General features: G+C 34.8%; 1 protein-coding gene across 13 annotated transcripts in view; it reads right to left on the bottom strand.

Moving 5' to 3' along the window:
* KIF21A (kinesin family member 21A) overlaps positions 1–14,121 on the bottom strand; it is a 137,294-nt gene that overhangs the window by 27,727 nt on the left and 95,446 nt on the right. For 9 of the 13 annotated variants that reach the window (XM_045829082.1, XM_045829083.1, XM_045829091.1 and 6 more), the window contains 13 exons: positions 13,992–14,082; positions 13,456–13,573; positions 12,864–13,052; positions 12,250–12,449; positions 11,060–11,167; positions 7,836–7,904; positions 7,523–7,740; positions 7,226–7,379; positions 6,661–6,855; positions 6,157–6,258; positions 4,981–5,146; positions 4,483–4,503; positions 175–235 (listed from right to left, as the gene is read on the bottom strand). In XM_045829082.1, coding sequence (XP_045685038.1) covers positions 175–235; positions 4,483–4,503; positions 4,981–5,146; positions 6,157–6,258; positions 6,661–6,855; positions 7,226–7,379; positions 7,523–7,740; positions 7,836–7,904; positions 11,060–11,167; positions 12,250–12,449; positions 12,864–13,052; positions 13,456–13,573; positions 13,992–14,082 — 1,692 coding nt within the window. The remainder of the gene's footprint in view (positions 1–174; positions 236–4,482; positions 4,504–4,980; positions 5,147–6,156; positions 6,259–6,660; positions 6,856–7,225; positions 7,380–7,522; positions 7,741–7,835; positions 7,905–11,059; positions 11,168–12,249; positions 12,450–12,863; positions 13,053–13,455; positions 13,574–13,991; positions 14,083–14,121) is intronic. The other 4 variants (XM_045829084.1, XM_045829088.1, XM_045829089.1 and 1 more) reach the window with 1 other exon arrangement.

Here is a 14,121-nt window from a genome sequence, read left to right as displayed (position 1 = left end):
AGCATTAACAACATTATTCCTCCCAAATTTGGGGAGTGGGGGGAGTACATCTTATAGTCTGAAAAAAATACGGTATTTGTTTTATAAGGATAATTGTTTGAAACAAGACGATAAAAGAATTAAATATACTACAGAAACAAGTAAAATCTATTAAGTTCCCAAAGGTTCTCTTACCTTCCTTCTGCTCCTGGGCTGTTTAAAGGTGCATCCTCATCAGTACTATCCTCTACATTTTCTAAAAAAAAAAAAAAATGCCCAAAGTGTAAGCATTATCCACATGTCACAGTCTCAATGATGACTGCAATCCCTATGCTACAATGAACATCAGCCCAAGGGTTCAATGTGGGCACTTTGGCTTTAGCAACTGAAACAAAATGAAATGTAGAAAAATATCTCTAAGAAAACCCTTTGATTATAAATCCTAGGATGAGGGAAAAAAAGCATGTTCAAAACAGGAAAACCACAAGTTCAATAAAACATAGAACAACATTCACAGGACGTAATTATACATACTCTGATAAATACATGATTTCAGTTACTTTTATTTTTTTTTTATTTTTCAATTGCAGCTGACATTCAATATTGTATTAGTTTCAGGTCTACAGCTTTGTGGTTAGACATTTATATTCCTTTACTTTTATTTTTGTTTAGAGAGAGTATGTGTGTGGAGGTACTCAAAAGTTATACATCAGCATGCAGGTCATTCACATGTGCACAAAATATAAAAGCAGGTTTGCATGCAACAGTTTCATAAATGAATACAAATACACCACTGCTGTCTCAGAACACTTTAGCAGGCTAGTGAAAAAGAGAAGAAGCAAACAAATAAAACTAGTAGAAGTCAGTAAATAAAACAGCCACTGAAAGTGAACAATGTAAAATGTCAGTGAGCCCATAACATAGGTGCAGGCTTTTAAAACACACACTGTATTATAAAGTCACTTCAGAAAACTAAAGAGAGTATTATAAATACACATATTAATAAAAACATATTAGTCACCTCCTTTAGCTTTTAATTTTATATCCTCCAGGTGGACTGTGCACATAAGTCAACTAACTCTTCTCTCTGATGTTTCCTTTCTTCCTCACTGTTTAGCAGATGCCAGAGAAATTCAGTAATACTTACTACTGAAAGTGTTATCTAAGAAGGAGCCCATCTAGGACCCATACAAGGGAGTGTACTTTCTCAAGTGAAGAAAACCGTGGTTGTGAAGGCAATGTGTATCTCAAAGCCCACCAGCAGAGGAAGGCTCAAGGACTTGCTTCACAGACGGATAATTGTGTGCTAAGGTGGCAGAACTAGCTGATAATATAGAAAATGGGGTTATAAATAAATGATAAACCTAGCCTTTATTTTCCCATGTATAAAAGCAGACTAAGATCGGCTTGTATCGTTTTTGGAGGGAGAAACCAGTTAGACCACTAAACATTACATGCTTAGGAAAAACTATCTGGCTCCTGCGTATATGTGCGTGCCTGTTTAGAGATGAGGATGGTTTGACATAACCAACCTCACCAGAGATCAGAGGTGCTGCCCAGACAGTCACCAAATCAGACCCCTTGTCAGCACTGAACTTAGCATGAGCACTACAGTCATCTGGGTGGCAGGACATGCCAACTTCACCGTCACACTCTCAAGTCCAAGAACACAAATCCAACCCAGTGCCAGGGCCTTTTCTCGTCACCACAGAATGAAAGCTGAAGAGACTTATAACTCCCAAATACCTTACAGTTCATTCATATAAGTGCAAAATTGCATAATCTCTCTTCACTGGAAGTTAACTAAATATTTTTGAAGTCTTTGAGTCATTTTTTAAAATTATATTAAAAAGTAGCACACAGAAAAGAGTTAACCTAGGAGCACGGAGACCAGTATCCTTAGAAAGGCCTGTTCCCAAGGTTAGACTTTGTCTGGCATCTGGAAGCTTGGCTGGCAGAGGGGCCCCAGTCACCAGTTAACTAATGAGAGCAACTCACTGTACCTAGAATTTGTGCAGATGATATGGCTTATGCCAAACTACCAGTTTTCTTCTGGGAGTCTGGAATCAGGTGTGTACTAGACAGAGAGCATCTATGTGGCCAGTCCCTGGGGAAACCTTGGGTGCTGATTTCTCTGGGCATAAACTTTGCACACATGTGGCTGCACTTTCATTCCAGGGGGAGAAGTACATTCTGTGTAATCTCCCATGGGAGGGAGAAACATTATTAAGGAAGCCTGGACATGGACTCCTCCACTCTCCTGCATCCTTTTCCCTTATGACACAGCTGTGTATCCTTCCTAGTCTCATGAATCTTTGCTGTGAATATACAATATTGTGAGCCCTGTGAGTCCTCTAGCAAATATCCAAAGATAGGGATGATCGTAGGGACACTAACATAGGTAGGGAAAAAAGGAGGGAAAATAAAGATGTTCTTCAAAGGCCATTAGCATGAGGTGTTGGCCCTGGCTCACCCTTTAGCCTTATTGTGTTCCCTCCTTCTGTGCCATGTCCTTACTGCTCTGGGGCACCAGTCTGCTTGAACACCTCATGCACACAATGCTGTGGCTAAATCACTGCCTAGAGTCACTCTGCTTTGAACCCCCCTTCTATCTTGTCTTCTGCCTAGCTATTCTTCCTTTATGTTTTAGCTCAAATGTCACCTCTTCTGGAAAGCCTTCATTGATTCCTCCATTCTTGTTGGGTGATATTCTGTGCTCTCATAACTCCCTATATATACCCCAATCACTGCCCTCACTATAATGCATCATAATCTGTTCATGGTCTGTCACCGTAAGCAATGCATCGAGGCCCTAAATGCAAAATGTTGTATCTTACTCATCTTTGAATCCTAGCACTCTGCCCAATGCTTGGAATGAAATTGGTGCTAAATAAATGTTGTGTTTTGTTAAGATACATATATCTCTGACTGTCTAGCTTCTGTGGATTTACTTCCACCTTTTTTTCTCCTTCCACACTTTTCATCCAAGCACCTCTGGGCTAGATTTATGTTCCCAGTACTTGGGGCAAATTTCTGCAGTAACACATAGGTTATGTCAGTTAAATGGGTTCCAACTCTCTGCTTCTGACCCTTCTTCAAGCTATAGATAATTGAAAGTAGTTTGAAAGCTGTGAAAAAGTAACGCTGCTCATTACATTAGCAACTTAATATTTTCTGCACAAAAGGACAGCAAAAAGAGCATTGCATTTTTCTTCCAAATAAAAAGAAATCACAGACTTAAATAAGAATTTAGTTATTACCATAAGTCGGGCCACTAAGAAAGAGAAGAACAAAGAGGAAGAAAAGAAGAACAGGAGGAGTAAAAGAAATGCACTGATAACACGTGAAATGGCAAAAATCTGGTTACAATCCAAAAACTTGGGCAGCCTTGGTTAGGATACAACAAACCTTACTTTTTCTACCTGGACTTATTATAGCTTGAATAGCTTAAAAGTAATAGCCTTTCCATAAATGTAACATGCAGTTGATCTCAAAAATATTACTTTGAGATTAACATGAAGTATAAATATTGTAAAAATCATATAGCTTATGTATTTTATTTGTATAACATCATTTAAAATAAATTCAAATTCATACATTATGTTTATTCTGGTGACAGAGAAGTAACTGCATTTAATCTTTCACGTACATTCCTCTTCTTTAGGTAAAAGCATTTAGAAAACCTTGACAACTGTATGATTGAGGAAAAAACGTTCAAAGCAGATTGTAAAATAATTTTAATTAAATAAAAACTGCTCAAAAATAATCATTCAGAAAAATCGCAAATAATAAAGCTGCCCCAATGCTCCTGGCTCTCTGTGTGTATAATCACTAAGAGGAGCAAAGCTGTTGCTAGTCGGTGCGTGGAGTTCACTGAATGTTGTCGTGGCAAGAGAAGAAGATTCAAAATCTATACACAATGATCACTAAAGCCTCTTCTAACTTAAAAATGTTATGATTTTATGTACTGTTTCAATCTCTTCATATAATCTTTGGATGGTTTTATTCTATTTACAATATTAAAATATATATGGCTTAATTTTACAAAAATTAAGATTAGCTGAGAATCTAGCCATATACCAAAGACAAATATGCACCAAAGGTATATATCAAAGAAAGCTACTTATGAGGTTAAAACAACAGATGTAAGTAACAGATATATTTAAAAATAAAAAAGAAATATATACTCCATTGTTTTCCTACAAGAAAGAGAAAGAAGGGCTTACAAAACTGGAGCCACAACTGCAGTTCAAATAATAAAAGAAAAAATTAACTCAAGCATACTTCTTTAAACATCTTAAAACTTTTTAAAATCAAGAATGTATAAGAAAAACAAAAGACTTAGTATGTTTGTGGTCATGGATACATTTCAAAAAAGATCATGCAAAAAAAAACAGTGGTTGCCAATAAATATTTTAAAAATAAGATGTACCACAATTAGTGTACATGAACAATTAGTAATTCATGCAGCTGTACAATACACAGAAAGCTAAACATACTTACCTAATGGTACGCTATCTAGATCTGTGTAAATAACAGCAAAAAGGAAACAAAAAGCAATACTCCAATCAAAACAGATTCAATGTTAAGAACTCCCACATAAAACAAGATGATAGTACCATTTATAAGATATGTAGAATAGATGCCATAATAAAAAGTTATTAATTTTTCAAGGTAGGCAGATATACAGGGTCAAGTAATGACAGTTGGCTAATATAAATAATTTAAATAACCAATTCAGAAACTTGATTGATCTTTATCCATAAAAACTAACTGCTTAGTAATGTTAATTAAGCCTTTTTAAGTTGGTAATCACTTCTTGGAATGACAATAATTAATCCCCCAAAATTTATACATGCATTAAAGAAGGAATAATTAATGAAAGCATAAGTAAATATAGCATCTATTCAGTCAAGCTATTGGGGAAAGAGGTACAGTACAGCGTACTCAAAGAGCAAAGCTCCCATGCAATTCACTTAACTAAAATTTAGTCCTAATTACCTTGTAAAGCGTGGCCTAGTAAAGCATCTAGCTCAGGATTTAACTCTGCTTTCTCTTTCAACATATGGAATAAGAGTTGGTTTTGTGTTGCACTGGTTATTTCAGTTTGTTTAAGTCGACCTTCAAGTACTTTAATCTGAGCCTCTTTCTGGGCAGCCTGAAGACCCTGTAACAACACCAAAAACATAAATAAAACAGTCTCAGGTCACACAAAACCATATCCACCATACAAAGATCTGTATCAAATAGCAAATGCATGTGATACAAAGATTTTGACATCAGAGAGACCTCGATTCATCTCAGCTCCTCTGCTTACTTAGCTTGGTGACCTTCAGCAAGTTACCTAATCTCCCTGACTCTTAGTTTTCTTACATGTAAAATGATATGAATAATACCTATTTCCTAGCATTTGTGAATTAAGTAAGAGAACATCCTAAAAGGTCTAGGCACAACCCCAGCATGAGAAAAAAATGAGTCAGGAATTATATTTCCCTTCAACATTTAAGCAGGAGTTTCTTACAGGTAACAGATTAATGCATTCACATTCAAAGAAGATGGGAATGCAACTGTAGTTTTTCCTTTCTGATTTTTTTTTCTGATCTGTAAAGAATCAGAGACATGGAAATAAATAACAAACTGACAGTAACCAGAGGGAAGGGAGGAGGGGGATAATGGCGGGGAAAGAAGGGGAAAGGTCAAGTTAAGGAACTTGTCCATGGACCCATGGACAAAGACAAGGGTGCGGGGGGAGGCAGGGCGGCTGTTGAAAGTGGGAGGTGGGGAGTGGATAGGCCAGGGGAGAGTAATGGGTGAAACATGGGGACAACTGTAATTGAACAACAATAAAAAAAATTTTAAAAAGAATCAGTGTACAACCCCAGTTATGATACCAACTTCATTTTCATCCCAAGATTTTTCTTTTAATTTTTCCCTTTGTTAGAGCAAAGAGGAGTTAATTGTTCTCTAAATTGTTTTTCTGTTCTAATATACAAACACAATAGATGACAAGTTAATGAACTTGATCTAAATATTGCTAACAACTCTAAAGAAAGGTAAAAGGAATACTTTCTAATTAAAAAAAATCTTATCACAAACGAAAGGGTCACTGGAGAAAGACAGACAAAACTACAATGAATTAATAAAAACTCAGGTTTTCAAAAACAGTGTTGATCTTACCTTATTGATGCCCATTGACAGGAAGTGACCCAGCAGGTACCGGGCTTCTGTAAGCGTGCAAGCATTAATGACCGCAGTGACATCCAGTGTTTCTCCTTCTTCCTACATCAAACCAGCATATGATGTGCCATTACTTAGAGCTAACTATATTTAAACAGAACGCAAAAGCCTATTGTTTCATGTGTTTATTTGATAGTTTTAGGTTAGCTACCAAGACTCCTCAGAATCATGTAAAAATTTCCCACACCAAGAAATATAGTCTAGTTGAAAAGATAAGACACATTTGAATTCAAGGTGGGTTAAAAATTATGTCTTTTACAAATAATATTACAAAGTGAGCAGAGCTATCTGGAAAGCAGACAGGGAGAGAGTGGTATACATACAAAACCTAAGAATTGTATTAAATCAAAAAAAGAAAATCCCTTTATATAGAAATTCAGAATGTTTTCAATAATAAAAAATACTTTTTGGTAAGGCATTAAACATTTTTTTTATATTACAAACCTTTGCTTCTTCCATTTGCATGATGTTGGCTTGACAATCAGAAATGCTGTCATTGATGTAATCTATATTAGCAATTAATGATTCCATCTCCTCATTGATGTTAACCACATTTTTATCTCCCTCTCCACTCTCCTTCACCATCTTTTCCCTTCTTTTTGAAAGTTTCTCTCTTCTTTTTGTGAGTTCTTCCCGTTGCTGTTGAGAAAGCAAGTTGGATTTTAAGAAATCATTTTTATCTAGAAATTGAGAGTTGCTGTTGAATGGGTATAAAGTTGCTGTTTTCAAGGCAAGTTAAGTTCGAGAGCTCTGTTGTACAACATTGTCTTATATTTAACAATACTGTGCTGTACACTTAAAAAAGTGTTAAGAGTACAAATCTTGTGTTACCTGTTCTTAGTGTAATTTAAAAAAAAATGATGTTCTTCTATTCATATACAATGCAATCAAAGCTCACAGGGGAAAAAAATAAACATTGGTAAGTACTAAATTTACCCAGGGAGCAAATTTGAAAAACTAAAAATTAACAGCCAGCCAAGGGCGAGCATGTCTACTCTGTTTTGCACACCTTGAGGAGTCGATTCATATCAGCCTCCATATTGGAAATCGTCATTTTCTGCATGATGATGTCGGTGACCCTGCGCTCCAGAAGCTGCCACTTCATGCGCGCAGTCTTGGAAGTAAACACGCGGCCAGTCAATCCCTTCCTCTGATATTTTTTTCTACAGTCATATAAAAACAGACAAACATAATTACTTATGTGCTTATTTGATTGTGCACTGGAAAATATTCTGCTTTTCATATAATCCAACATTCAGTAATAATGCCACAAAGATTTTGTTAGGAACAGAAGACTCATGTTGACCTGGTTCCATTTGTTGTGGGCACTGTCGGTAAGGCCTGCACTCTTGCTACAGGAATTCTCATTTTCTGCTGAGCTCCTGCTCTTGATGCATCTGTTTCTACAGTAGCTGCACTGGAACCTGTGTCCTGAACAGGGGTGTCAGAGGAGCTCAGCTTCCGAGTGACTTTCCCAGCCACTTTATCTGACATGGGTCTTACTTGCCGACGAAGAGCTGTAACCTGAAATAGCAACAGAGATCGACTCATTCTCTTAGTCTGTAGAAATACATAGTTTCTCTCAAAGCCAGAATATTTCCTCCAAATGGACAACTTGCCTCTTCGGTTTTGCGACGAAGAACCACTTCTTGGTTTCTTTTTTGGGCTTCCAAAAGTCTAAGTTGATGCTATAAAATAATATTGAATAAGTTAAAAATAGTAAACTGGAAGATACAATACTTCCGATACCTACATTAACATATTTCCCATCCTGCTGGGAACTGTAAGAGTTTCAGCAAAATCTAAACTAACAACAGCCTTGCATCTATTATTACAGATACAGATATTTTATTCCAATAAACACAAACACATAGTGATATAGCCATTTGTCTCTGAAAAATGAAAGGCTATCTCTGTGACACATACTTTTTTTGACAGTTGATCAAGTTGGTGTTTTTATTAATCTTGCTATATACTGTTTAAACATGACACATCTATTAAATACATAAGGACATGGAACGGTTGACTATAAGAATGAAATAAATATGCCAGAGATGCTGAGCAAACCAAAAGAAGTCCACACTCTTCAACACAGGAAAAACGTAATTAGGGTTAAGGAGGGTAAGTTCTTTTTTTTATTGCTGTTCAATTACAGTTGTCCCCATTTCCCCCAGTACTCTCTGCTGCCCTACTCTACCTCCCACAGTCAATCCTCCCACTGTTGTCTTTGTCCATGGGTCCTTTATACATGTCCCTAGACTTGACCCTTCCCTTTCTTTCCCCTGTTATCTGTAACACATACTTTTATTTAACATACACTTGTATAGTGCTTACTATATACAAGTACTTTTCTAAATGTTTTACAAATATTCTCATGTCATTTCGGTTAGACATTTTGTTTTGCTGGCTGAGGCACACACAGGAAGAAATACAGCTTAGGATATTTTCAGTAGACATACCTTACAATATATACAGTAACTGCAAAATCTGTTTTAAGTATGGGGAGCACATAAATTAATTGTATTAGCACTTTATAGTAACTTTGAAAGTGTTGGGTAAATTGACAATAAAACATGTTAGTATTGGATATCAATTTGTTTCTAGCTTCTCTATATCACAAAGACAATTAATTATGGATCACTTTAAGCCATTTCATAGGGCTATACTTCAGGGAAGAGTTTTGGATTAAAAATCCTAATTCTGGTTCTGTCATTTATTCAATTCCATGATCTGGCACAGTCCTATGCCATCTGATGAGAATTCTTAGAAATAAGAATTCTATCTTATCACTGCCATATCTTATTGTCTATAATAATGGCTGACATGAAGGAAAGTTCATAAATCTTTTTTAAATGAATTACCAAAAATTAAAATTAACATATAGTTTGAAACGTGTTAAATTTCTTCCTATTAAAAGTCAAATCTCAAGCTCAGTCATATGTTTTGTATGGTGTACAACACGAATATGATGAGAAACAATTTGGAAAGGAGGACTAGATGCACAAAAAAACAGCACAAAAAATGGGGAAAGGAATCTGCACATTAGTTTTGTATGTGATTAGACAACCTCACATCTTTATATTATATCATATATGATCATATGTTGCAGATAAGATTCCAAAGAGTTAATTGCTCAATATTGATCTCCCTACAGCTCATATGAATTAGTAATAAAGAAATAAAAAGCATATATTGTAAGGGAATTGTTCCCATCATACAAGAGTTTTCCATTAAAAACAAAATAAATAGTGAAAAAATGTAAATAACCTAAAGGCCTGTCAATTGAGGAATGGGTAAACAATATGAGCTCTATCCATACATCATAAAAAAGAATGAACTACCCATACATGCTTGAAAACATCATGCTGATTGAAAGCCAGAAACAAAATTTGTTACTCCATTTGGAGATGGAATGTTCGGACAAGACAAACCCACAGGGATAACGTGGATAAGTGGTTGTCAGGGACCAGGAAGAGGGTAGAATGGGGAGAGACCACTAATGGATATAAGGCTTCTTTTTGGAGTGATGAAAATGTTCTGAAATTAGATGTTGGTGATTGTTGCATGATTTTATGAATATACTAAAAATTTGAATTGTATAGTTTAAGAGTAAATTTTATCTCAATTAAAAAAAGGAACTAGGATAAAAAGAAATAGGCAATGTGTTATAATGTCCTTCTTCTTGATTTAATTAATAAAATAGTATAAACAAGGTCTAAAATGCCCAGGAATTGAAAATGACAAAATATACTGATTACTAAAATACATTGATATGCTGGAAAAATAAGAAATAAATAAAAGCATAAATATGGGAATCATCTGGTTAAAATATCTACTTTTCTACCTTAGCACTCTGTCTTCTCTACCTCCTAAAATTTCATCTTACCTCCTAAAATACCTTTCTATTTTCTGAAATATACTGCATATTCATGTTTTCTCCAGGAAGGAATTAGAAAATGTTGAGGTAAAAAAAGGAACAAAGCTAAAACCTAGCCAACAATGGGGAAAAGAAGGTTATGACCTTTCTTTTAAGGAAAAAAGTCATAAATGAATTAACTATGATGTCAAAAATTTGGAAAGAAGAAAAACCAAATCAACTATAACCTATAACCCTAACAGGACAACAGTCAGTTAGCATGTTGGGATATATCCTTCAAAATTTTCCCTCATGGTAATCAAGCATGCATATTTTAAATGCTACTTTATACTTAATGTTAAATCAGTCATTTTTTATTTTACTATGCAGTTATCAGACCCTAATTTTTAATGGATGAATAGCAACCTATTCAATGAGATGGACCATAACTTATTTATATATTCCCCCTACTGTCAAGCATCCTATTTATTTTTTATCTTTTTCACTATTACAAATAACTCTAAAGTAAAAATTTTAGCACATAATTTTTCTTATTTTAGAATATTTTCTTAGTCTGTGTTCAAAGAAGTAGAATTCTCGAGTCAAAGAATGTGAATATTTTTCATATGTCTTAATAAAGCCTCCTCCAGTGTAGCCTGGTTATTACTCCAGGAACATTTCTAAGACTCTAGTGAGGAAACTGTCTTTGGGACCATCCTGAAATTGCTCTCTTATCTCCCTAGAGACAACCTGCTGTTCTATGCCATTTTCTTCCATTTCATCACCTAAGAAATAAGTCTTCAATACAACTTATAATAATATTAGTGTTTTACATACACTTTTATGCACAATACACACTATATAAAATTAATGCGTATTGTCCTTAGCCTGTCTTTAATAGTTACAGTTACCAGAAAATTTTCCTCCACTTATGAAGCAGTCTGTTCAATGCACAACATTCATATATAACTGAGAAAGCCCACTCACATCTCTTTTACGTTGATCTTTTTTCAACTGAGCAATCTCTCTGTTTCTTCTAGACTCCGTCAGTCTGGCCTTTTCTTGTTCCTCTTTCATTTGTTTCATTAGGCGAACCTATAAAATAAGGTAAATACCCTATTGGAATTACCCTATACAAAATTCATGGAATAAACCACATGTATAGAAATTAGCGCTGAGACCTCTGAAATTTAACATGGAAATGTGGAGTTCTGCTGCATTTCAAATGGTCATTTCTTACTTTTGTGGAATTAATACATTTGTTTCTAGTACATTTATAATATGTTTGTATCAAATGCTTAGTGCTCTATGCATTATATATTCAGTGTGCAGTTGTTCTATGAATAAATTTTTGATACTTTATGCGTGACCTTGAATGTGTTACTTAACCTCTTTAGGTTTTGGTTTTCTCACATACAAAATTGAGATAGTAGTTCTATGGCAATGAACTATTAGGAGAATTCAATGAGTTAATATTTGTGCAGTGCTTATAACATTGCCAGGCATACAGTAAGCACCTAATAATTTTAGCTATTGTCATTGTCATTAGCAAATACACAACATAATAACTGACTTTCTTAATCACTTCTGCATTTGCTATTTTAAGGAAACAACATTGATTTTTATGCCAAATGTTAAAAACTGACCCCATAACAAAAACAGTTAACAGATCAAGATTCATGTCCTCTCTTCAGTCAAGAGAAGAACATTTGTGCTTTTCTATGCATGGGAATGATAAACAATAATTCAAATAGTTATCTCTCCAGGAAAGACAATCAGGAAGGGATATAAAAGAGGCTTTGAGTCTATCTGTAATGTTTAATATCTTAAACTAGATTGTGGATATAGTGTTCATTATATAATTACCTATGTTTTTTTGCATGTTTGAAATATTTTTATTTTTGTTAGGCTTATGTAAGAGTCTTAACAGGAGAAATGTCTATCAAAGTCCAAGAAGCCCTGTTGACCACATGCTTTTCAGCTACTCTGAAGAAAGGCATTAAGGCTCTGCTAATGGATGACTATAGGAAACAACATCTAATTGCCCAAAGGAAGTGCACCATTTGCAAGACAGGATTACTTTTTATTGAATATGGAAAAAAAACACAATAATTTTTTTGTCCCAAATGACTCAAGCATCTTCAACGTCAGACTTAAATGGACAATATAATCAATACCTTTGTTTTTTTCATTTCCATCACATCCTGCTGCAATTTCTTCAATTGCTTTTCATATTGAGACTGATTTTTAAGCAACCTTGCATGCTCTTTTTGAGCTGCCTGAAGTCTCTGCAGCTCTTTATTCATGGCTTGGAGTTTCTTTTCATATTCAGACTTAACTTTTTTTGCCTTTTCTTCTGAGTAAGATTCCACTGAGCCTAAACGTCAAAGAATATTTGGATTTGTTTCTTTGAGACACATATTTTTATTTCACAGACTTACAACTCATGATCTTCAAGAAGAACTACCTCCCAAACACAAACCAGGGTGTCTCTGAATCACTTTCTCTATTATCTACTCTTAACTTGTTTAACAATTATTGAAGTCTTCTTGATTTAGAAAATGTTTCCAGCATAAATCATACACATTCAATCACAACTTCAGAAAAAAAGAATTAAATAGCCTCGACAGGTACCAGAATGAAATAAACAAAATAAACAACATTTACTATCTAGACACAGTCACATTTTATCTGACTTCTAATATATTTTTTCCTCTAAAGGAAGAAACTATAAAAATTCAATGTTCATGATGTAGTTTCAACTTTAATTTGAATTAAATATAATTCTTACCTAAGTTTTGAAGCACCTGGTCTCTCTCAAGCTGAGTGTCCCGAATTTTATGTTGCAGCATCATTAGCTTCTCTTCATATTGCTTTTTCAGCGTCTGCAGTCTTTTCTGGCTGTTTTCTAGTTCATCAATCAGCTTTTGCTTGATTGCAATTTCACAAGTAATGTTTGCTAAGTCTGCTTGATAATTGGCTATTTATAAAAATAGAAAATAAAAATACTAGGATGGGCCAAAATACTGTAATTCTCTCTCTCAAGTAAGTGCGTGAAAACTAAAATCTCCATCTAGGTATTTGCTTAGCAATTATTTAAAAAAATATTCTAGATAAAACAAAACTAAAATAGGTGAACAAGATAAAGAGTATTCACATGGATCAGGGACAACAGACTATTTGTACTAAACAGGAATGGAAATCACACAATGGCTGAATCCAATTAGGGAAGAAACATGATGAGCCTTGAAGGGCATCATCATAGGTCAGCAGTTATAAAAGCTGTTTTCATCAAGGATGAAGTGGAGAATGTCAAGACTTTTCTGTCATGTTTTAAACAAGTTCCCAAATGAATTTTTGTCCTTGTACCAAAGTGCAAGTACCTTTTTCATCTGATTCAGAATCTGATTCATCAGAGCTTTCACCCCCTTCGATGTCATCTTCTTCTTCCTCTTCTTCTTCTTCCTCATCATCATGGTCACTCACTTCTTGATTTTCTTCCTAAAATGTGTTTTGTGGCCATTAACAGCACAGTTCTGGCAAAGCGAACTGGGTACCTCATTAAGAGAGACTACTGGAGTATGAAGTACAGAAGTCTAAAAATTTCACTTTTCATCAGTTCAAAAATCATTCCATGACTTTAAGGTTATTTACTTAACAATTTTGCCTTAAGTCACAGTACTTGATCTCTCATAGTATTCTATGACCCCACACACAAGGCTTTCCCAGTACACAAAATGTAAGTTGCCAATACTTATAACTCCCCACCTATCTAAAAAATGGAGGTTCTCAAGAAAACAGTTTAAAACGGATGCTTGATAACCATTTCTTTTCTACATCTAAATTAGTATAGCTATCAGTAACCAAGGACAACCTAATCTAGGGACTAAAATCTACAAATTCATTTTCCCATACTTACCACTTCTAATTCATTGTTTTCTCTTTCTGAAATATCCTTTTCTTCTTTCTTCTCTTGGTCAGTGTCTGCATTATCCTCTTTACCAGCCACACTTTAAAAAAAAATTGGGGGGAAGAGTATGGTATTAAAG

The sequence above is a fragment of the Phyllostomus hastatus genome, unplaced genomic scaffold (genome assembly GCF_019186645.2).
Source record: "Phyllostomus hastatus isolate PE091 unplaced genomic scaffold, TTU_PhHast_1.1 phas_scaffold_93, whole genome shotgun sequence".
NCBI lineage: Eukaryota > Metazoa > Chordata > Mammalia > Chiroptera > Phyllostomidae > Phyllostomus > Phyllostomus hastatus.
This window is presented reverse-complemented; position numbering and strand designations above follow the sequence as displayed.